The 25,366-nt window shown below is 43.1% G+C and overlaps 1 protein-coding gene across 9 annotated transcripts in view; it reads right to left on the bottom strand.

The window, feature by feature from the left end:
- LOC137621653 (constitutive coactivator of PPAR-gamma-like protein 1 homolog) overlaps nt 1-25,366 on the bottom strand; it is a 252,439-nt gene that overhangs the window by 191,608 nt on the left and 35,465 nt on the right. For all 9 annotated transcript variants that reach the window (XM_068352131.1, XM_068352133.1, XM_068352132.1 and 6 more), the window contains exons 2-3: nt 13,491-13,831; nt 2,195-2,367 (exon numbers count right to left, since the gene is read on the bottom strand). In XM_068352131.1, coding sequence (XP_068208232.1) covers nt 2,195-2,367; nt 13,491-13,698 — 381 coding nt within the window. In that variant the 5' untranslated portion in view covers nt 13,699-13,831. The remainder of the gene's footprint in view (nt 1-2,194; nt 2,368-13,490; nt 13,832-25,366) is intronic.

Here is a 25,366-nt window from a genome sequence, read left to right as displayed (position 1 = left end):
AATAAAAAATATAATATTCGCGATAAAAACCTCGCAGCGCAATATTTCAAATATCCCATGCTATTTTGCACTGTGCTTGCTTTGCGCCACTTCCCTCTCCCTCAACCCAGCTCGTCCTAGCTCTCGCTGTACAATGTATATCAATTTACTGTGGTAAAATATTACAGCAATACAGGTATTTGAAATAAATTGGATTTTGATGAAACTGGCGTTTATCTGTATCCAATAATAATGCATACAATATTCATGCTGTAGTATTTTATTTGTTAATAAAAACAGCTAATTATAATCTTTTCCATTGTTTATGTTTATACTTTCCAAATCAGCTGATTAAGGAATGCTATCGAAGGACATTTCATTTTCCAATTAGCATAATTTCAATAGTTTTATTAGAAATACTGTATATTCTCATGTAAAGGACAACCCCATGTAATGGGTGAACTCCAAAATTTCTTTGAGATAAAACGTTTTTTATCATATACCGTACTGCACATTACTGTATGGGCAAACGGCAATTTCAAGGCCAGCCTAATGTTACTGCACTTTTATCATATATCTTTTATCACACATACTATAATCTTTATTGTTGCTACTGTTATACATTTGTTATTAGTTCATTATCGTCATTGACGAATATGTACCCACACCATCAATATACCATCTACCACCATCTCTTCGCAAAATTGTAAACATTCCTATTATTATTATTATTACTAGCCAAGCTACACCCCTAGTTGGAAAAGCAAGATGCTATAAGCCCAAGGGCTCCAATTGGGAAAAATAGCCCGGTGAGGAAAGGAAATAAGGAAATAAATAAATGATGAGAATAAATTAACAATATACCATTCTAAAAACAGTAACAGCGTCAAAACAGATATGTCCTATATAAACTATTAACGTCATATACAAACAATAAAAAGACTCATGTCAGCCTGGTCAACATAAAAACATTTGCTCTTACTTTGAACTTTTGAAGTTCTACTGATTCAACTACCCGATTAGGAAGATCATTCCACAACTTGGTAACAGCTGGAATAAAACTTCTAGAATACTGTGTAGTAATGAGCCTCATGACGGAGAAGGCCTGGCTATTAGAATTGACTGCCTGCCTAGTATTACGAACAGGATGGAACTGTCCAGGAAGATCTGAACGTAAAGGATGGTGTGAATTATGAAAAATCTTATACAACATGCATAATGAACTAATTAAATGACAGTGCCAAAGATTAATATCTAGATCAGGAATAAACTACAGTACACAGACACTAGCTATAGTTGGGGTAATCAGCCGACTGAAAACGTGAAAAGAACTTGAAATTGTTGGTAGGTAAAATGTGAAGAAAATCAATAAACAGATTATAGATTAAGGATTTAATTGATATCTAAAGGTAGGAATTCTTGTTACATTCAGAGTCTAGCTAGCTAGCAATAGCAGGATCAGCTTATGGACAACAGTAGAGGGTTGCGAGTTGTCATTATTAGTAATGTCGGCCTAAAGAACTTTTCAGCTTCCCAATGCATTTTTGGAACATATCTGGTTTATAAGATGGTTGACTACTGTACCTTATATTTCATTCAACAGAACCTTTCCTCTAATTTCTCTTGATATTTCCATCTTTCAATATCATGAAGAAAATTCAAAATATAGTAGCCTTTTCAGATGGCTCTGGAAAATTGTCAGGGATCAAATTATTAGGTTAAGAAACTTATTTTTTTCTGCCCTTTTATCCAGAGAAAATTATCTGAACTGAAAGATCTTGATAAATATAATTACTTTTGTGGAACACATTACCTTAAGTAAGCCAGTTAAAAATCTTGTACTGCATAACACTGCAGAATAAGTAAACAAACCCCTGTAGTCATTATTATATACAAACAGCGCTTCTATACAAAATATTTCTATGCATCACATTGAGGCAGTGATGTATGGTACCTAACTCCAGCTACTTGGGTGAGACAGGTTAAACTATTTTCAACTCTCTCCTGTCACCATTCAAATGATACTGTACACAGACATGAGTTGTTCAGTCTCAACTAGCCTTCTGAAAAAGTTCCTAATACAATAACATTATCAAATGATTCCTTATAAAAAAAATCCAACTGACATTCATCATGATTCAAAATTAGTGCCTTTCTCCCTTAATAAACATTTGAAACTTTCTGCATATACTGTAAAAGGGACAAGAAAACCTACCGAGTTAACATTTTTACGGAGAGAACACTCTTGTCTTGCCCACTCACTCAGTCTTTGTTGTTCAAGGGCACCATTAAAAAACACAGCCAATTCAATGTTGTTATTCTGTACTGTCTGAATCAGCACCGCCAGAAACTGCACCATGCGATTCCATTGTCCTCCGCACACCCAATCTAGATATAAAGTCAGAAATAAGCTTATGTATTTAACCAATGAAACTAGAGTCAAAGGGACACTTCAAACAGTGATATGTATGGCATACTATTTGATACTACAGTACTTGTTATAGACAATAAGAAAAACTTGATAGGAAGTAAACTAAAATATAAAAATTATCTGATAAAACAGAACTTGTGAATAAAGCTGCAAACATAACTTATAAACTTTTATAAACCTGTGCTCAAACTTTACCTGAAATATCAAGAAAACAATAAGGAAAAAATATTTCCAGCATACTTCACAGCCTACAATAACCAAATTCTTTAAATGGACCAACAGCAACAATCTGAGACATCCAAATTTGAATGAAGGAAAGGGGAAATAAAATTCTGACCCCTAAATTATCACATGAATATCAATGGATTAATTAATATTGTTTTCTGGCATCATATCCTCATAAATCCTTCGCACCACTAACTTGCAATAGAATATGGGATTCAGGCCACATGGATATAGGCCATTCAGTGATATCCTGGGAAGTGATGACACTAATTCCTACCTAATAATATTATATACTAATTATGAAAAATTCTCACAAATATGTAAATACTAATACAGTTAAAGAACTTTGCAAGTCATTCACACACATTTTTACAATTGAAAATAAATATATTCACATTCAAGATAGCTGTTATTCACACACTTTCAGATGTTTAAAAAAGTTATTTTCATTATACAAAATTTTTTTGAACATACTTACCTGGTAGTTATATACGGTGGCCGGACAGTTGCGTCCCAGACATTTGCGTACCGGACATTTGCGTCCCGGACATTTGCGTACCTGGACGTTTGCGTCCCCGGACATTTGCGTACCTGGACATTTGCGTACTGGGACATTTGTGTTTGGTATAGAAAATCACTCATTAATACCTTGAGTAACTTTAAACAAGCTGAAAGGTAGTTTACCAGAAATAAAAGAGGAGAAAAATAAGCTAGCAATTCTAGTTCTCGCCAGCAGTGTGTAACAAAAACATCTATTGGTATTAGGATTTTATATATTTCGAAATTCGGAATCTATGGCTAAGTTCCGGAAATCTAACACTGGTGGAAAAATATTTGTGGACAATGAAAATTACAGTTACCACTATCATAAGAAAAACTCTGATGAAACAAAAACATACAGGAGGTGTCTAGTGCGATCTTGCAAAGAAAGAATTCATACAGTGAACGACCTAGTTACGACATGCCATAATGAGCATAGTCATGGCTCCTCAGCTGCAGAAGTCAAAGCACAAGAAGCTATGTCCCATTTGAAAAATACTTCAGTGTTAACGTATGAACCATCAAGAAGTCTTATCGTAGAAACGACCGCTAATGAAGATGCGTATTCCATTTCAAAACTGCCAGTTTTTTCATCACGGGGAAGAAATATACGTCGATGGAGACAAAAGGCACATAATGTACCCCAATCCCACGGCAAATAAATAATTTAGAGATTCCGGAATCCTACTTTTTTTTTCTTGACTGGGGGAAAGTTCCTTGCGTTTGATTCTGGCACGATTTACCTCAAGAATTTATCGAGTATTTTGAGATGACGTATATTGGCCAAGTAAGAGGGCGAAGAGGAATAGGGATGGAACCAATTTTTGCGATAGCTTCATGGAGTATTCGAGAAAGTGTTATTAACCAGTTGCCAAGGTCTATTAATAGTTTTGAGAGATTGCATAATGCTTTGCAATATTCGTTATCCTGTCAACACTCCTCTATCTAGAAGTTAACTGAAATATTGAAAAAGGAGGAGGCCATTGCCCCAAAGTAAAAGAGCGACTTTCAACGAAGAGTTCTTCCACGGCAAAATAATATAACTGCTAATAAGAGAATCCTGGCAATCTTGGATACATATTCTCCTGAAGACAAGATAAATTTCTTAAGAGGGATAGCTCACAATATCCATACATTTTGAATTATTTGTTTAACCTATAATTTCCCTTTTTTAATCTTTTGATTACTATTACTTTAAAAAAAATAAAATTGCAATTCCACTATTGGAAAAATATTCTCCTGAAAACAAGAATAATTTCTTAAAATGTATATTCATACATTCTGAATCATTTGTTAAACTTTTAATACCCCTTTTAAACAAAAATATAATTACAATTCCATCAAAATTTATTTGAAAATAATCTAGGTACACAAATGTCCAGGGACACAGATGTCCGGGTACACAAATGTCCAGGGACGCAAATGTCCAGGTACGCAATTGTCCGGGACGCAAATGTCCGGTACGCAAATGTCCGGGACGCAAATGTCCTAAAACCGTTATATACATAGCTTACGTCTCTGACGTCACGGCAGAAAATTCAAAATTCACGCCAATCGCCAATTGGATAGCCAGGTGTACTACCTGCGCACCCTAGCGAGGTACCTCAGAACCATCCCCTGTTCCCTCATATCTTCCATGCCTCTAGTCTCTGGAGGGGAGGAGGGTGGGAATTTAATTATATATAACTACCAGGTAAGTATGTTCAAAAATTTATTTTATAATGAAAATAAAATTTTTAAACATAAGACTTACCTGGTAGTTACATATAGCTGATTAACACCTTTGGTGGAGGGTTAGACACAGCCAATATAGTTGGAATTCTGGTTAAGAGTTTAAATACAAAACAAGCTTAAGGGTTCGTACCTGATAGGGAAGCCGACTTCAATGATACTCTGCCATTATGTCCGCTTTCCTTATGAGATCCAACGGTCCTCTCAGGGAGCTGAAGATCCCTAGGAGCTGTCAACCCGGTGACCACACCTCTCTGTGACAGAGCCTTTAATACCCAGTTCCGGGCGCTCTCAATGAACAAAATTGACTATCGCAATCTCCACAAGACAACCATAAAAAACAAATTAAAAGTTCCAAGAGAAGAAAAGGTATTAGGATTATGGGAATGTAGTGGCGGATCCTTCTCCCACTACTGTACTTGCTGCAACGAACAGTCCCAGAGTGTACCGATCCTCATATAGAGTCTGGACACTTTTCAAATGGTGTGAAGCGAACACAGATTTGCTCCTCCAAAAGGTTGTGTCCATAATGCTTTGCAACGAACGATTTTGTTTGACGGCCATTGAGGTTGCTACAGCTCTCACTTCTTGAGTCTTGACCTTAAAAAGGCTAAAGTCTGTCTCACTGCAATGTGTATGAGCCTCTTTAATTAAAAGTCTGACAAAGAATGACAGGACATTCTTAGACATCTGCAAGGAGGGTTTCTTGACCGAGCACCACAGGGCTTCCGACTTGCCTCTTAACTCCTTCGTTCTGTCCAAGTAGAACTTAGGGCCCTTAATGGACATAGGACTCACTCTAACTCATCGCCAACCACATCCGAAAGATTCGGAATCTCAAAAGCCTTAGGCCAAGGTTGAGAAGGGCGCTCATTCTTGGTGAGAAAACCCAACTGCTATGAGCAGATGGCATTGTTATCCTGAAAACCCACGTTTTTACTGAAAGTATGGACTTCAGTAACTTTCTTGGCTGTTGCCAGACTAACCAAGAAAAGGGTTTTCATTGTGAGGTCCTTCAGAGATGTAGAGTGCAAGGGTTCAAACCTGTCCCCCATAAGGAACTTCAGGACTATATCCAGATTCCAAGCTGGTGAATCCTGGTGACATTGCTTCGATGTCTCAAAACACTTAAGAAGTTCCTGTAAGTCTTTATTATTTGATAGATCCAAATCTCTGTGCCTGAATACAGTTGCCAACATGCTCCTGTATCCCTTGATAGTGGATGAAGAAAAATTGCTTTTCCTTCTCCGGAATAAAGGGAAGTCAGCAATCTGGATTAGAGGTACTGGAAGAGGAAACGGAGTTGACTGCACCATTCCCTGAAAACTTCCCACTTGGATTGATAGACTCTGATGGTCGAAGACCTTCTTGCTCTTGCAATTGCTCTAGCTGCCTCCTTCGAAAAACCTCTAGCTCTTATGAGTCTTTCGATAGTCTGAAGGCAGTTAGTTGAAGATTTTGGAGACTTTGATGGTGCCTTTCCAAGTGTGGTTGTTTAAGTAAATCTACTCTCAATGGAAGGCTTCTGGGAGTGTCCACCATCCATTCCAGTACCTCCGTGAACCATTCCCTTGAGGGCCAGAAGAAGCTACTAGGGTCATTCTGGTCCCTTCGCTTGACACAAACTTTTGTAGCACCTTGTAAAGGATCTTGAAAGGCGGAAAAATGGACACGTCTAGATTTAACCAATCTAGCAGGAACGCATCCGTGTGTGCTGATTCGAGATCTGGCACTGGGGAGCAATACGTCTCTAGCCTCTTGGTCTTTGAGGTCGCGAAAAGGTCTATGCAAGGGCGACCCCAAAGATTCCACAGACTCTTGCAAACTTCTAGATGGAGTGTCCACTCTGTGGGTAGGACTTGCCCTCTCCTGCTGAGACTGTCTACTAAAACATTCTTCTCCCCTTGGATGAACCTTGTAATCAGAATTACCTTTCTTTCCTTTGCCCAGATGAGCAGCTTTCTCGCCTTCTCGTAAAGGGATATCGAGTGAGTTCCTCCTTGCTTGGCAATGTAAGCCAATGCTGTGGTGTTGTCGGCATTGACTTGTACTACCTTGTTCCGGACTGATCCTTCGAAGCTTTCTAGGGCTAAAAGGACTGCTAACAGCTCCTTTTGGTTTATGTGGAAGGACTTTTGAGCCTCCGTTCACAACCCCGATACTTCCAGCTTGCCCAGTGTTGCTCCCCACCCAGAGTCCGAGGCGTCGGAACACAACACAAGGTCTGGGTTCTTCAGATCTAATGGGTAACCTTCTTGAAACTTGACTGGATCATTCCACCACTGAAGGCAACTTCTTATCGACTCCGTGACTGGAATACACTTTCATCTCCAAATCCTTCTTCCTGGTCCAGTGAGAATTGAGGTGAAACTGGAGAGGTCAAAGATTCAGTCTTCCTAGAGACACATACTGTTCTAACGAGGAGAGGGTTCCCAAGAGACTCATCCACTTCCTCGCAGAACACTTCTGCTCTCCTAGAAACGATTGTGCTTTCTGGATGGCTTGCTCCGTCCTTAAGGGAGACGGAAAAGCCCGAAAAAGTCGACTCCGAATCACCATCCCTAAATAGAGAATCTCTTGTGATGATGTCAGAAAAGATTTGTCCTTGTTGACCAGAAGACCCAATTCTTCTGTCAACTTCAATGTTGTCTGAAGATCCTTCTGGCAGAAATCGTGAGAGCGAGCTCTGAGAAGCCAATCGTCTAAGTACAGAGAGGCTCTGATGCCTCTTGAGTGGAGAATCCTTGCCACATGGAGCATAAGTTTCGTAAAAATCTGAGGGGCGGTGTTGAGGCCGAAACACGGCTCAAAACTGAAAAACATCTCCCTGTAATACGAAGCTCGGATGAATAGGGATGTGGAAATAAGCGTCCTGTAGGTCCAGTGAGACCATCCAGTCACCCTTTCTTACTGCTGCAAGAACTGACTTCGACGTCTCCATCGAGAACTTTGTTTGTCTTCTGGATAAAGGTGTTGAGAACACTTACGTCCAGAACTGGACGCCATCCCCCCAAGTTCTTGGGAACCAGGAATAGGCGGTTGTAAAACCCTGGTGACTGCAAGTCCTGCACCCTTTCTATAGGCCCCTTCTCCAACAAGAGAGAAACTTGAAGTTGTAATGCTTGCCTCTTTAACTCCTCTCTGTACCTGGGAGAGAGATCCACTGGCGTTAAAATCAAAGGAGGTTGCCTTATAAGAGGGATCTTGTAACCTTCCTTTAGAAGTTGGACCAACCAAAGGTCTGCACTCCTCTTCTCCCATGCCTGCCAGAAGATGTGTAGTCTGGCTCCTACTGCCTGAAGGCGAAAGGAGTCAGACTTTGGTTCGCCCTGTCGTAGCTCCTCTCCTCTTAGCTCCCCTTCCATCTGGTCTGGAGTTACCTCTACTGGAAGGCTTTCCTCAAAAGGGCTGGGAAAACTTTGGAAAAGGTGTATCGTCTTCAGGCTTGCAGCTAGAAAAGGACGATGGTAAGACTTTTCTTGTCGTCTTAAGAGACTAGGTCTTGGGTGGCCTTCCGAGTCAAAGCGGAAGAAATCTCCCTAATAAGATCCTGCGGAAAAAGAGATGAAGACAGCGGAGCATACAGCAATTCAGATTTCTGGAAGGGAGTAACCCCTAGCGACAGAAATGAACACAACTGGGCTCTCTTCTTAAGGATGCCTGCTGTAAAAATCACTGCCAACTCATTCAAACCGTCTCGCAAAGCCTTATCCATACAGGACATGATATGGATTAAACTAAAAGAGTCCCCTTCTTTAAGTGCAGCAACCTTCATGCCCAAGGCCCCAGAGTCCAACTTCTTATCGACTCCGTGACTGGAATACACTTTCATCTCCAAATCCTTCTTCCTGGTCCAGTGAGAATTGAGGTGAAACTGGAGAGGTCAAAGATTCTGTCTTCCTAGAGACACAAACTGTTCTAACGAGGAGAGGGTTCCCAAGAGACTCATCCACTTCCTCGCAGAACACTTCTGCTCTCCTAGAAACGATTGTGCTTTCTGGATGGCTTGCTCCGTCCTTAAGGGAGACGGAAAAGCCCGAAAAAGTCGACTCCGAATCACCATCCCTAAATAGAGAATCTCTTGTGATGATGTCAGAAAAGATTTGTCCTTGTTGACCAGAAGACCCAATTCTTCTGTCAACTTCAATGTTGTCTGAAGATCCTTCTGGCAGAAATCGTGAGAGCGAGCTCTGAGAAGCCAATCGTCTAAGTACAGAGAGGCTCTGATGCCTCTTGAGTGGAGAATCCTTGCCACATGGAGCATAAGTTTCGTAAAAATCTGAGGGGCGGTGTTGAGGCCGAAACACGGCTCAAAACTGAAAAACATCTCCCTGTAATACGAAGCTCGGATGAATAGGGATGTGGAAATAAGCGTCCTGTAGGTCCAGTGAGACCATCCAGTCACCCTTTCTTACTGCTGCAAGAACTGACTTCGACGTCTCCATCGAGAACTTTGTTTGTCTTCTGGATAAAGGTGTTGAGAACACTTACGTCCAGAACTGGACGCCATCCCCCCCAAGTTCTTGGGAACCAGGAATAGGCGGTTGTAAAACCCTGGTGACTGCAAGTCCTGCACCCTTTCTATAGGCCCCTTCTCCAACAAGAGAGAAACTTGAAGTTGTAATGCTTGCCTCTTTAACTCCTCTCTGTACCTGGGAGAGAGATCCACTGGCGTTAAAATCAAAGGAGGTTGCCTTATAAGAGGGATCTTGTAACCTTCCTTTAGAAGTTGGACCAACCAAAGGTCTGCACTCCTCTTCTCCCATGCCTGCCAGAAGATGTGTAGTCTGGCTCCTACTGCCTGAAGGCGAAAGGAGTCAGACTTTGCTTCGCCCTGTCGTAGCTCCTCTCCTCTTAGCTCCCCTTCCATCTGGTCAGGAGTTACCTCTACTGGAAGGCTTTCCTCAAAAGGGCTGGGAAAACTTTGGAAAAGGTGTATCGTCTTCAGGCTTGCGGCTAGAAAAGGACGATGGTAAGACTTTTCTTGCAGTCTTAGAGACTAGGTCTTGGGTGGCCTTCCGAGTCAAAGCGGAAGAAATCTCCCTAACAAGATCCTGCGGAAAAAGAGATGAAGACAGCGGAGCATACAGCAATTCAGATTTCTGGAAGGGAGTAACCCCTAGCGACAGAAATGAACACAATTGGTCTCTCTTCTTAAGGATGCCTGCTGTAAAAATCGCTACCAACTCATTCAAACCGTCTCGCAAAGCCTTATCCATGCAGGACATGATATGGATTAAACTAAAAGAGTCCCCTTCTTTAAGTGCAGCAACCTTCATGCCCAAGGCCCCAGAGTCCAATCGAGGAAGTTAAAAACCTCGAAGGCTCTAAAGATACCTTTGAGCAGATGGTCCAACTCTGAAGTAGACCAGAGAACCTTGGTCTTCCTCATGGCCGATCTACGGGGAGAGTCTACCAGGCTTGAGAAATCTCCCTGGGCAGAGGCAGGAACTCCCAAGCCGAGAACTTCTCCCGTATCGTACCATATACTGGACCTAGATGCTAATCTAGTTGGGGGAAACGCAAAGGCTGCTTTCCCTTGGTCTTTTTTGGATCCCATCCAGTCTCCCATCAACTTAAGAGCTCTTTTCGACGAACGAGACAGAACCATTTTAGTAAACAGAGACTTCTTCTTCGGTTTCCCAAGCGTGAATTCCGATGGAGGCGAGCGTGGAGCAACGGGAACAAAAGACTCTGGGAACTCATCATTGAATACTTTCATGAGTTTCTTTAAGTCCACAGAAGGGCGAAAAGATTTAGTGTCTTCTTCAGATAACTCCTCAAAAGGTTAAACAGGGGAAAGGAGAACATCCACTTCTTCCTCTGATAAAGCCCCTTGACGCTCTGTGAAACGCTTGCGGTCCACGCGATCAAAGCTAAGGAATCTGGATCTTGCTCGACGTTCTGTCTGGGCGCTCGCTGCTCAACGTCGCGTCCTCCACACGTCCAGGAGGACGCTCTACCTCCCGCCTTGCTGGACGCTCGACGTCCTGGATCGAAGGATGCTCAACACTACGCCTAGAAGGACGCTCAACATGCCGCTTAGTTAGAGAAGGACGCTCAGCATCGCGTCTTGCTGGACGCTCACTATCACTCCTAATAGGATGTTCGGCGGTTCGTTTTGAAGGACGCTCGACTTCCTGGAAGGCAGGACGTTCAACGTCACGTGATGTAGGGCGTTTAACGTCACGTTCACCAGGACGCTGGGCGCTACGCGCTGTCGAATACTCAACGCGTCCAGATACTTGTCGTTCGTCTACCAGTGTCTCGCGACTCGCCGCCTTGCGTCGCTTGGCATACAGAGCGGAAGCTTCCGTAGCTTGGTAGCTTTGCATAAAGGACGAAAGCTTTTGCTGCATCTCTTGCAACATATTAAGATTTGGGTCTACTAGTGAAACAGGTGACGATACATCAATACCAGGCTCGTTCTCTGCACCGCTCAAAGACTACTTAGAGCGTCCAGAGGGCGAGAGCCAATCTGAAGGAGGCGGAGGAGCATGAACCGAAGTCATGCCCGGTTCAGACAACTGTCCAACAACTGGCCAATTCTTTACAGAATTTAACATCCTAGCAGGACACTTGGAAGGCGAGCTCTCTTCGGTGGAAGGAAAGCGGTCTGGGCTGCTCCAATGGATACAGCCTGGACCTTGTGATGTCCTGGAAGGACGCTGGTTGCCATTATCAAACTTCCTCTTAAGAGGTCTGAACGCTTGACGCCAGCCTCTTTTAGGAACATCGTCATCCGAGGATGAATAAAACACCTTAACCTCACTTTTACTATGGTGAGGGCGAACGTCCTGCGAAACGTCAACAGGAACGCTCGAGGGGACGTCTGCTCGGAAGCTAAAGCCTCTCGTTTCCTTTCATCTTTCAACATTCCTTCTCCCAGGGGTTGGGAGCTTGGAAGAGGTCTAGGACTAGGAGAACAACAAGCCCGAGCAGGCGCACCCTCCACAGCACTAAAAACACTCACTGCACTTCTCGCACTTTCACTTTTAAGCTGCTTAACGTCGGACATTAATTGCGTCCGATCTGCAGCGATAAGCTCAACCTTCGTGCCCAACGCCTGAATAGCCAACATCATGTCTTTAAGTGTAGGCTCATTAGCGGTACTCGTAGTGGGATCAGGAACTAACACTACAGGGCAAGGAATAGGTTCAGTGACATGGGAAGAGGAAAAATCTCGAAGAGCGAGAACTACGCCTTAACCTAACTCTTTCTAACCTTCGCGTATAGCGATCGAATTCTAGCCACTCATGATCAGATAATAAAAGGCATTCGTCACATCTATCATCCAGCTCACAAACCTTACCTCTACATTTAACACAGAGTGAATGAGGATCAATGGAGGCCTTTGGCAAACTTGTCTTACACCCACTCACACACACACTAAAAGTTACAGGGGGGGTGGCCATTTTGAAAAATTGTCAGAGCGATCAAAACAAGCAACGGTCAAAATATCAATATCCAAACATAAATCAAGAGCATCCAATAGAAAATCCAATCAAGCGAGAGTCAAAAACCAAATTATTGTACTTCACCAAAGGGACAGCAATAATATCAGGAAAAAAGCAAGGAGAATATCCAACAATGTTGCCGCTATCGGCGGCAGAGAAGACATGAGGGAACAGGGGATGGTTCCGAGGTACCTCGCTAGGGTGCGCAGGTAGTAGACCTGGCTATCCAATCGGCGAGTTTTGAATTTTCTGCCGTGACGTCAGAGACGTAAGCTATATATATAACTACCAGGTAAGTCTTATGTTTAAAAACAAATATTGTATCATTTAACTATGATTTAAAATTAATTAGAAATAAAATTCTTTATTGGAAATTGCACGAGGGGCTCAAACCCCAATTCCTTGCAAAATAGTTCCTAGAGATTTTCAGACAATGGGCATACTTCTATACCTAAAAGTAAACTGTTACACTAAACACACACAAGCACAAGGAAAGCTACTAATTCACAGTGCTGGACATAAGAAATATCTAATCTATTGTTTCTTAATCGTTGGCACAAATTCATTGCATCCTTAGATGTATGGAGGCATATTTCCTTGTTTAGCATTCAAAATATGGGTCAATGAAATTTTAAACAATTAAATGTAGCAGCTTAAAGAATAAGGAGATTACACAATAACAAGTGACGCACAGGTTACGATGTAATATACCCGATAACAGGGTACAACCTAAAAAAAACAAATATTTCCTTCTTTTCAACAAGGCATTAAAATTGAAGTATAAGAGACATGTGAAACCTGACCTCATGCTGATACCTATACCCCCTTTCACTAATTCAGCAAACAGTAACAAACAAAATAATTGTAAGGGGCAGCTCTACTGAGTACTGTAAATTCCCTTATGGCGAGCGTAACCCGATTCTCTTAGCAATTTGAATACGTTAAGATCCATGCAAACCAGTTGGGTTGGATTTATGAATAAAGCCAAATGGGTTGGGACCAGGGAAGCCATTCACTGCTGAAAACTTGCAGTTGTAAAATGTAAGTAAAAGTTAGGGGAGTTTGTATATTATAATGAATAAAAGTATAATTATCTATATGTGCTGTAGTAACAAATTATGCTCTACCTGAAAAGAAGCCTCCATATAATCTATCGAGACAACATTCTCCGTCTACCACCAGAGTGAGTGGGCTGTGGACATATCCTCCTCGTGGAATATTGCGTGGATTTCCCCGGCGGACTGCAACACTTCGTGCTATTTTTAGTAAATCCACAGGAACGCAAGCTCCTGGAACTTGCGACTCTAAGAATCGCTGCAAGTCTTGAATAGCCATCTTGATTTAATTAGGTTGAATTTTGAATAAATAGTGTCTTGAATATGTTAAATTTTAAGGTTATTTTTCAATATAAAATGAAATGTTTTTACATGGTTTCTTCGTGCGGGTTTGACGACCCTAGCAGCAACACCTGCAAAAAAAATGTAATCTTATTAGAAAAGAACACATGCCGTCATATTCAAAATATTACATAGCATAGCAAGGTTCAGTGAATTATAAATACAGTAATACCTTGGAGATCAAACACCACATTACTAACAATTTGGTGAGCGTACTAAACTCATATAATTTCTTGCCCTGGGAAATAAAAAAAATAGTAGTTTAAGAAACTTGAAAGAACCTGTATGGGTCAAGATACTTGACAATGGCAAAAGAAGTGTCCAAGAAATAAGTGACTGACCCAGTTTACATCCAGCTCTTGCTCTGTTCAAACCCGTAAAACATTATTCAGGTAACTTTTTCGATAATTTTATTTTTTAGCATTTATCCATACACAATGACCCCTAAAAATTTTAATAGAGATAGAGATAAGCCCAAATGAATGATTCCGAGAACCACTACCAAACTAATAAAGGAGATACAGTACTATAATTGGAAAACCAGAGTGATGGAGGGGCTAATATTAAGAGAGGGGAAGAGAATTTTTAGTAAAATTTCCCAAGTGTGAACTGTGTGATATACGAACATGTGATAGTCTTTTTTAGCATATACTAGTAATTTTACCCTACATATGGTTTATATTTGTAGATTAGCTTTTAATGATACTGTAATAGAGATAATAAGGACATATCCAGACATCACTGTCTGTAACACCAGGTATGTTTTTGACGTATAATAATGTCATCGTGGCGAAAGGGTCACACGCTAATGCTGAGCGATAGCCTTTCACCACAGACACAGAAATGAATTTTTCCTCCCTGAGGTACAGGGTGACACAAAAAAAAATGGTAATTACCAAAAAACGAATAACTTCCAAAATTTTATTTAGATCGACACAAAACTTTAGCTACATTAGGTCAAGCAAAAGTTTCAAGTCTGTACAACAGAAACTCTTTGTTTCACTGGCTCTCCAAAATGTGCTCCAAATGAGCTACCCGGTGCAGCACGCACATTTGGATCCCGTGGGCAAAGTTCTCGATGACCCTCCCGCATTCCTTCCTTGAGATCACTCTTATTGCTGCTGCGATTGTTGCCTTCAGGTCAGGGATAGTCTGCGGGTTGTTTCCATATACCCTGTCCTTAAGGTATCCCCAGAGATAAAAATCTGGGGGGTTCAGGACCGGTGAATGCGGCGACCACTCCAGGTCACACCTGCGGCTCATCGTTCGGTCAGGGAAACGCTGCTGTAGCCACGCTAATTATTTGTTTGAAGTGTGGGGGGGATGGCATCATCCTGCTGGAACCACTGGAGGACTCTGACGACTCCTTTCCGTCGACCAAGTGCTGTCCAGAACTTGCCAAGCACCTGGGCATATCACTCGGTGTTGATAGTCACAGACTGCTCGTTGTCGTCCTCAAACCAGAATACTGTACAGTAGTCAAATGATGCCATGTTTGGAGATGGCGACCCAGGCAGTGCACTTCACCGAGTGTAATGGCCTTTGCAGACAGTGCTCAGGGGGTGTGCTACCCCAGAAGATATTGTTCTTCGAGGTCACATGACCTGACAACAGAAAATATGCCTCATCCGAAAACCAGACATTGTCAAGCACATTTGGCACAGCGTCAATCTTGTCGCAAAACCACTGGTACATGATCACTCACTTCCTCGTGTCGTCAGGTGTAAGCTTGTGTTTAATCTGTAACCTATAAGGATACAGGTGGAGATCTGCGTTCAAAATTCTCCGCACGGACTCTCGATTGATTCCAAGCTCCTGAATTCGCCGTCGCACAGACTTGCTTGGGCTGCGGACAACAGTGTCTCTGACTGCAGCAATGTTGTGTAGTGTCCTTGATGATTTTGGTCATCCAGAGTGAGATTGTCTGTTAGTGTCTTTACAATTGAGGTTATGCACAGTCCCATGGGTTCTGAACTTGTTGACCCATCTGTAGATCATTGAGTGGACAGGAAATTCTTGACATCTGAACCGTTCTTCGAATTGCAATTGAGCTGCGTGGATAGACTTCAACCGAAAATATGCCTCAACTATAAATGTCTTTTCCTCAGTCCATGGCATCTCGAAGGTCGAAATTGGTAGACTCTTAGAACATTAATTATTTTTGATAAATATGACAAATTCGTAGATAATTTGTATTTTTTCTAACTATATAAACCTTAGCTATTTATTAGGGGTTATACTTTTGGCGGAGCTGAAATGACGAGCCATTAAAATTTAGCGAGGGTTAACTACCCACACAGCTAGTTAGCGTGGGTAGGGGGGAATAGCTTGCTACCACTCCCGTTCACAAACCTGTGATTTAGTCACTTTGCTTGGAGGTAGGACTTCAAGGAGGATAGGGATGGCGGGCAAGTTTGTATACAGTGAACCCTCGCTACTTCGCGGTTCGACAATCGCGGATTCACCACTTCGCGGGGTTTTCCCATAACCCATATATACAGTATATACATATCGCGGATTTTCCGGAAAATTCGAAAATACCGCGAAATCTGAAGACAACCAAATACGATATTTTGTTACCTGTAATTCCATTAATACTGTAATTAGTAATATCTGCTCTTACTGATTGTTCATTGCATTACATATGATATATAATTCAACACAGAAAGAAATAAAACACGAAAAGAGAATGTGATCATACGATAATTCAGTACGTAGTAAAATTAAATCGAACATGAAACGCAAATCAGATGCAGTCATACCATATTAGAATGGTGTGTACTGTAATGGATGTGCTTCTTTTCCATGAATCTTTTGTATGTATACGTACGTAGTACAGTACTGCATCCAAAAATATTCTTTGTTGCAAAAATCACATTTCGAATACTGTAAGCGTACGAGAGAGAGAGAGAGAGAGAGAGAGAGAGAGAGAGAGAGAGAGAGAGAGAGAGAGAGAGAGAGAGAGAGAGAGGCGTAAAATAGCGTACGTAAATTTTTATTATTATTGTTATTATTATTATTATTGTTGTTGTTGTTAATAAAATTATTATTGTTATTATTATTATCATTATTATTATTATTATTACTGTACAGTATTATTATCATTATTTATTATTATTACGGTATTGTACTTAATCTACGTACGTTCATTATGCGCGGGGCATCTTCTATGAGTAACCAACGCATCATAGTACTGTAAGACGGGTTGTGATTGGTTCAAGCGCTGATAGATGACGAATCAAAACTCAAGTTTTGTTATCTAGCCTGTGATTGGTGTTTTGCCCGCATCTTCTACCCGCAGCATCAAAGTTCTCGCGGGGCTGGATCGTTCACTTTCTCTTTCCGCGTATTGCTGAGTAGACGTTCTAAGTTTGTGAAGTTTAATCTGTGCTGTGTGCGACTGTTTTAAGTTGAACTTTTTGTTGAACTTTCTGTTAAATCCTACTGTACAATGCCTCCCAAGCGTTCTGCTTCTAGTAAGGCTGGTAGTGAGCCTAAACGCCACCGAAGGATGATGACGATAGCTGAGAAGGTTACGCTTCTCGACATGTTAAAAGATGGTAGAAGTTACGTCGCCCTGAAAAGCATTTCCCTGCATGGGGAGTCTGCTTCCGCTGACACTGCCGCTGCTGAAACTTACGTGAACCAGACTTTCAAGAACATTATCGCTGAAGGTGGATACAAGCCGGAACAAGTGTTTAATATGGATGAAACCGGCTTGTTTTGGAAGAGAATGCCGTCGCGAACTTTCCTGTTCAAAGAGGAAGCCAAAGCCTCTGGCTTTAAGGCATTCAAGGATCGCGTTACCCTCGTGATGTGTGGCAATGCTGCTGGATTTTTGTTAAAGCCGGGCCTTATTTATAAGTCGAAAAATCCTCGCGCTTTGAAAAATAAAAATAAGAATCTCCTTCCCGTGTACTGGATGCATAATCAAAAAGCATGGATTACGAAGATGCTGACCTCCAACTGGTTCCACCAGTGTTTCATCCCGCAAGTCCATGAATATCTCTTAGAGAAGGGCTTGCCATTCAAGATCCTTCTCCTTATGGATAACGCTGGTGGACACGCAACTGACCTGTCGCGTGAGGGCGTTCAGGTTGAGTTCCTGCCACCCAACACCACGTCATTAATTCAACCGATGGACCAGGGGGTTATCAGGGCGTTCAAGGCCCTCTACACGAAGAATACCTTGGCGGACCTCGTTGCGTGTGTGGATGCTGCCCAAGATGACGAGGATGAAGATTTCAACTTGAAGGCGTACTGGCGGCAGTACACCATAGCCACGTGCCTGCAGAATATTCAAAAGGCACTTCAAGAGATGAAACCTGCAACCGTGAATGCGAGCTGGAAGAAGCTGTGGCCCGATATTGTTTACGACGACAAGGGATTTACTCCGTCGCAAATCCAACACTCTGCAATACGGAAATCTGTGCAGTTGGCTGCCATAATTGGAGGTGACGGGTTTGGCGACATGACGACTGAAGACGTCGACGAGTTGTTGGACTGCCATTCCCAGCCCCTAACTGACGCAGACCTCGAAGACCTGACGAAATCGGCAAGTGAGGAAGAGAGTGAGGGTACCCAGGAAGAGACCCAAGAAAATGTCGAAGAAACGGGCTTAACATTAGAACGGCTTGCCAAGTTCTGCAACCATATGAAGGAGGCGAAAGAAATGTTACAAGAGTGGGACGAGGATATGGTTCGCTCGATGCAATTCTCAAATAAGGTCGATGACATCATGACTCCCTACAGGATGCTCTTGGATCGAAAAAAGAAGCAGCGGCAACAACTTCCGATCACAATGTTCTTCCAGCCTCGCAAAAAAGAGCCAGTTCCTCCTGCTAGTACGCCTTCGGAAGAAATTGAAGAAGTTTCCCAGGAAGAAGTTGAAGAGGTGTCCCAGGAAAAGACACCTCCGTCTGAAGAGACGTAAAATACTATCATTGACTGCACAGTAGAACACATCATCAGCTTCATCATCATCATTTCTACTGTGCAGCAAATTCATCGCCATCACCATTCAAGTTTTTCTTCAACTTCTTTCGTGGTGAGTACAGTAACAATCTTTATTTTTTACTTTAACCTGTTTTATAGTTTAGTAATGTACGTACTGTATGCATTAAGTTAAAGGGAAGGTTTTAAAAGTCTACATGTTGTAACCTATCATATTTTTTTTGTTTAAAATTTACATTTACGTACGTAAAACAATCTCTCTCTCTCTCTCTCTCTCTCTCTCTCTCTCTCTCAAATTGTTTTCCTGCTTTGCTACGTACAAGTACTGTATAATTTATATTTGTAAGGTAACATATTTTGTAAATGCTTTTACTGTAAATACTGTATGTACTGTATCATTATTTATCACTATCATCATGCGCGTTAAATGCCTTGTTTGTTCTGAGCGTGGTTGTTTACTGAGCGTACACGCCGTCGTTTCAGGCGGCGTCATAAAGAAAAAGATTTCATTTGGAAGTCCTAAGAAAAATACGTAAACTAAAACATTGGTAATAAAAAAATCAACATACAGTACTGTATAATCAATATAATCGATGCAAAAACTAACCTATACATATATGTGTACACTAAATGAGTTTGTTTCTTCATTATGATCAGAGATGAACGTAAACAAAACATTGGTTGCCATTTTTTATCGTGCTTTTTAGGTGTTTAGGAAACGCATGATATAAAATCGCCTTTAATATTTGTGCCTGTTTTAGTTTAGGGTGCTGTAGTACATGCATTAAGTGTTCTGTACATTAAAGGGTGGTTTGTTAACAGTACTACGTACAAGGGAAGGTTTTAAAAGTCCGAATATACATGTTAAATAAATAGGTAAATATGATGTCACTACTTCGCGGATTTTCACCTATCGCGCCCGCGTCTGGAACCTATCTACCGCGATAAACGAGGGTTCACTGTAGTTAGGAAAAATACAAATGATCTACGAATTTGTCATTTGTTCCATAACTGGAATACAAACCACGCTACTTATTAGGGGTACTCACCCATTAGGAAGGGTGGACGTCCCTGCCAATCTGGCTTTTGGCTTTGCCCGGAGGCTCCTTATCTGAGTATGTTAGTACTCAAAAATAAGGAGTCCCTGACCTCGCTAAAACCTTGCTACGCAAGGTCAGCGGCCTACACAAGCTGTGTGTTGAGACATGCAGAAGTGTGACTGTCTAGGTAAAGGAAAAACCTAATGTAACCAAGACTTTAATAATACCACCTCGCCAGGGTATGAGGACGCAACAGTATTAGCTTAATACTAGGTACACAAGGGAGCATGGTTTACATGCAGTGGTTTAAGGTCAGCTTATACAGAGAACCCAGGATGCTACTTTCCCCATGAGAGGGTAGGATGAAGAAAAGAATAAGAGCCAGTCAAATCTTTTCATTCACGCAGACTAAAACCGGGTAAAAGTGCCCTCAACCTTCTGCTACTTGTCCAATAAGGAGCTTGGGGTATACAACCACAGCTGTTGTGCAGCCACCACCGGACCGATAGAGATAGTATCGAGTTCCTGTGGGTCACGTCTTGCAGGAGAAAGGTTGTGAAAGTTACCTGGAGCATTCAAATCCTTTCTTGTAAAACCCACGTCACAGAGTAATCTGCTAAGAAGGACCAGGGGCATAGCTATGCCCCTGACATTGTGATTTGTCATGTCGACATGATGTTTTGGTGATCCTCCTCTAGTCTCTCCCAGTGCTGATGACAAGAGAAGGGACCCCGGTGGCCTGTTGCCGTTTTCTTTAGGTAAAGTCTCATACCTTACCCTGGGTACAGTAACAGATGATCTGGATCGTCCGTTACCGAGTGGAGACTTGTGTAGGATCCGTCACCTCTGGAGACTGTGTCTGGCGACATACTCGAGGACGAAACTGAACATTGTCTTTCGTCCTTCTCAATCATGGGCGATGTCGAAAGAGAGACCATGAAGTTCCTTGACTCGTATGGTTGCTATCCGAGTGTGTAGGAACACTGTGTTCTTAAATCAGGAGAAAATTTGTTGCCAGGTGAAGTGGAACATAAGGAGGTCTCTTTAGAGATCGGAGAATTTGAACAATGTTCCGAGAGGAAGGTCTCAATTCCAACTGAGGAAAGGCAATTTGTAAGTCCGTATGGGTTAGGAAAAGTGTATCGATGAGAGGCTGTCCCTTTCTTTCAGTTTGAAGGTGAAGGATCAAGGTTGAGTGATCATCTTTACCTGTCGAAACTGAATAGGTTGTCTTTTCCTCTTGTATATACTCGAATCTATTGCTGGAATCGAGGTATCGAGTGGAGAGAGACACTTTCACATGACACCAACCACACAAGACGTTATACTGCCTGATAGATTGATGCTGAGGAATTCCTCAGATATCTAGACAACCTTTTTGCAAAAGAGGTATTGGGGTAGTCTCTAGGCATACAATCATAGCAAAGCTATAGCTTGTGGTAGGTGTCGAAGTGGGTTGTCTGTGATGTAGAGAGGGTTCTCTTGGAGAGACTATCAGGAGCTGCAAAAGGTTTGGAAACTGTTCTGCATAATGCCATAGCGGAGCTAGGAGAGTCCTTGAGAGGTTGACCGATGTTCTAGCCTCCTTCAGTGTCCTTCTCCAGATAAAACAGGGACGAGACATAAATGTCATTGTTGTACCCACCATTGTTGCCAGAGAGCCTTGGGGTCTAGGGCTGGGGAGCAACGGCACCCTGAGATTCAGGAGCGTTGCGAACAGATCCCTAGTTGGAGGACCTCGTAAAGTCAGGACTTTGTTGGCTACAAGGCGATCCAAAGACCATTCGGTATACCTTATCTGAGATGCTGTGCACAGATTGTCGGCGAGAACGTTATTCTAGTCTGGAATGAAGCGGGCTGATAGTGGTACCGAATGGACTTTGGCCCATGTTAGTGTTTATACTGTTAGATGGGAAAAGGTTATGAGCAAGTTCCTTCTTGCTTGTCGATGTGAGTCTCTATGTGGTGTGTGGTGTGTCGTCCATCATATCACTGAGTGGTCTGTTAGGAACCAGTGAGACTGCTGAAGGACCGGAAAATTGGCCTTCATCTCTTAAGAGATTTAAGTGAAGGTACTTTCAGACTGTCCAGAGGGCTGAGGTCGTGTGGTGCAGCACTATAGTCCCTCCTCTCTTCTTTTGATGTGTTCTAAGCACAACCTCAAGTCCGAGGGGTGGGGAAGGATGAGAAGGTTATGCCTCTCTGTAGATTCTCGACTGACACCCATCCCTTGAGGTTTGTCCAAACTTCTGGTCCCATGAGGGTCAGAATATTTGGGGGATCGAGGGTCTGATTCCAGTCCGATTCAAGTCCCTTTGGAATGGGAGTTGTTCTCATTTTGAGAAGGTTTTGTGGAGATTTGTGTCTAGAATCATTCCCAGATACACCAGTCTTCTGGGAGGGAAGTAGGGAAGACTTCCGTAGGTTTACCCTGATCACTGGATCTTGGTAGAAAGACTTCAGAAGTTCCGGTGTTAAAGCAAGGTTGCCACTGAGTCTGCTAAGGTTAGTCAGTCGTCCCGAAACGGAGGAGACAGAAGCCAATTCTGTGAGACCAGGATGGGTGTAGTGGAAGGACCGAAGTACAGTGCCCTGAACTGGTGTTTCTTGTTTGTCTAGACTGAATTTTCCAACCTTCCTAGATGGATGGTTTGGACCTGGGAGTAAGTGTCCTTTAGGTCCAGTGTGCAAATGAAGACCTGAGGTCTTAGCCCTTGTTGGAACTCCAACATGGTGTGGACATCGACCCAAAAGGGCAGCTCTTTGCGGATCCTCATGCACGGAAGATTGTCGACGCTCGAGTCTTGACTCGTGTCGTAAAGGATCAGACGCGATACCCAGTGTAAGAATTCTTGTGAGAGAGAATTCCTTTAACTAACAGAAGGAAGGCAACGCTTTGCCTTACCAAGCGCCCTGATGGGATTGATACTATTCCTTGGAATAGAATCAATCTGGCGAATGTTAATCAATGGTTAGCAGTTGGGTATCATGGTTACTATGCAGTTGGAGAGTGCTCGCAAGTAGTTCCCTGTCGACAAGCCGTTGATGAGGGTTGTCGAACGTTTGCCTATCACTTTAGTGTGATGGCGAATGGCCAGTAGCGAGAAGTATATTGTATACCTTCTGATCTAGGAAACCACGGGAAGAGGTTGACTAGCAAGTTCGAGTTACGAACTGCTGGCGAATTTCCGATGACCGGTGAATCAGTGGTCTGTGAGCCGATGGTGAGTTAGAGATCAACAAGCTGATTATGGTCCTCCCTGGTTGGTCAGAGATGAGCAAGCTGAAGATGGGCTGGTCAGAAATCAGCGAGTTGAGTTCAATGATCGAAGAAAGATGAGCTGCCCATCGGTGATCTAGTGATCAGTAAGCTGATGACTGGTTATTGAATAGCAATAGGTGATTGGAACGCTAGCAATTGGAGAGCATTAGTCACTGGAGGGACAAGAGGTCAAAGATAAGCGTTGAGCTAGCAATTGGCGATCTCGTGATCGGCGACCTAGCGATCAGTAAACCGTGAACCAGCCATCAGCAAACGGTGATCTAGAAATCAGACTGTTGATGCTTTCCTGTTTGCTGATGGTGGTCTGTCAAGGAAAAAAGACACTTCAGAAGAGACAGGGACCAAGGATTCCCCATTTCGATTCCCCTTGTAAGATGGAATCTTCGGGATCTTGAATCCTTCTGTGAAGCCTTTTTCCTCTTTTCCCGGTGGCAATGTTAAGTGTTTGCAGTGACAAATGGGGCAATGGTGACCTGTCCAAAAGGTATTATTCCTTTTTACTGCCTATTGCGCGAGTGTGTAAGAGAGTACTGGAGCGATGGCACAAGATGATGCTGGTGCTCAATTTCTGCCTGGAGAACAGGGAAGCGCTAGCTCTTAGGCAGGAGAGTACTGGAGCGATGACACAGGATGATGCTGGTGCTCAATTTCTGCCTGGAGAACAGGGAAGCGCTGGCTCTTAGGCAGGAGAGTACTGGAGCGATGGCACAGGATGATGCTGGTGCTCAATTTCTGCCTAGAGAACAGGGAAGCGCTGGCTCTTAGGCAAGAGCTGGCGCATTGGATCTGCGAGCACTGACTCTTTGGCAAGAGCTGGAGCATTGGATCTGAGACCGCAACTGCGCAAAAGAGCGCAGGAAAGTGCGGAAGAGCGCTGGCGCCCAGTAAGGCACCGTGTAGTTTTGTGCATTCTCCCTAGAATCCGCTGAAGCATGTGACTGGTTGCACAAGGGCGGGTGCATTGGCGCGTACGTGAGAATACTATGTGGAGACTGCTGGCACGCGCGTGCGGAAGACCATTGGCGCGGGAGACCATCGGCACCCGAGAGCGGAAGACTGCGTGCGCATGTGAAAGACTATTGGCGTACACGCGCGGAAGGCTGTCGGCGTGTACACGCGGAAGACTATTGGCGCGCACGCGCAAGAGCATTGGCGCTCGCGGAAAATCATCGGCGCATGTGCAGGGAGACCATCGATGCGCGCACGGAAGACTGTTGGCGCGCGCAAAGGTAGCGCTAGTAGGTTGGCAGGTCAGCTGGCAGGACGACCAGAAGCTACCACTTGGAGTTTGAGTGCGGAGACAACTGTTGGGTACCAGGGTCTCTAAAGAGGCGAGGTGGCCTTGCAACTTTTGCCAAAGATGTGTTGGCAGTTTGTGTTGTTAGAAACCGTTCTGCTGCTCGCTTCATTCTTTCCAATTTTGCTAAGGATGGCTTGACTCTGCCTAGACTCGTGTTGATGTTCATCACTAAGTATACCAAATTTTCAGCTGGCTGCATGGAGGACTCCTCGAGATTTACCACAATCCCCGGATCTTGGCAAAAGTCGAGAGGCCTGTCTCAATGAAGCGTTTCTATCAAGTCTGCTAGAATCAGCCAGTCTTCTAGGTAATGAAGCATGCGGACTCTGTTCTTGTGTCCCCAAGTTGACACAAGGTGAACCACTCAAGTGAAAACTTGAGGTGTTGTGGACAGGTATATTCTGTTATTGAGGGAGAACTTTAGGTACAATACTCCCTTGAGGATGGACGAATGGGGATCTGGAAATACGCATCTTTGAGATCTAGTGTTATCATGAAGTCGTTTGGTCTACCGGCCTGTCTAGCCCTCTGGGCTGTCTCCATCTTGAATGTAGTCTGTTGGACAATCTCGTTCAGAGCGGAGAGGTCTTTGACCAGTCTCCAGCCTGTAGAGGTCATTTCTACCAAAATGGGGGGCCTGTAGAAGCCTGGGGACTTGGCCCAGATATTTTGGAGAGCTTTCTTCTCTACCATGGTCTAGACTTTGGCCCGAAGAGGCAGTTTCTTTGAGGATCCCTTTGGGTAGGAACTCTTGTTCAGTGGATGAGAGGTTAGAGGAGGGAGAGAGTGCATGAATGGGATATAGTATCCTGCCCTGAGGATGGTGAGAAACTAAGGTTCGGCGCTGTGGAGCATCCACCTCGGACATCTGCTCTGTAGGCCTTCTCCCACCAGTGGACAGGCCAGAAAAATGCCACCCTCTCAGTGGGTACATCCGCACTGTTCTCTTCTACCTCATTTACCTCTCCTGGGTTCTCCGAGCCAAAAGGGTTGTCTTTGGCACTGGTTCCTCACTCGTACCTGCTGTGGG

This window comes from Palaemon carinicauda, chromosome 28, assembly GCF_036898095.1.
Source record: "Palaemon carinicauda isolate YSFRI2023 chromosome 28, ASM3689809v2, whole genome shotgun sequence".
Classification (NCBI taxonomy): domain Eukaryota; kingdom Metazoa; phylum Arthropoda; class Malacostraca; order Decapoda; family Palaemonidae; genus Palaemon; species Palaemon carinicauda.
Note: the sequence above shows the minus strand (reverse complement) of the source record. Positions and strands in the feature narration are given on the sequence as shown.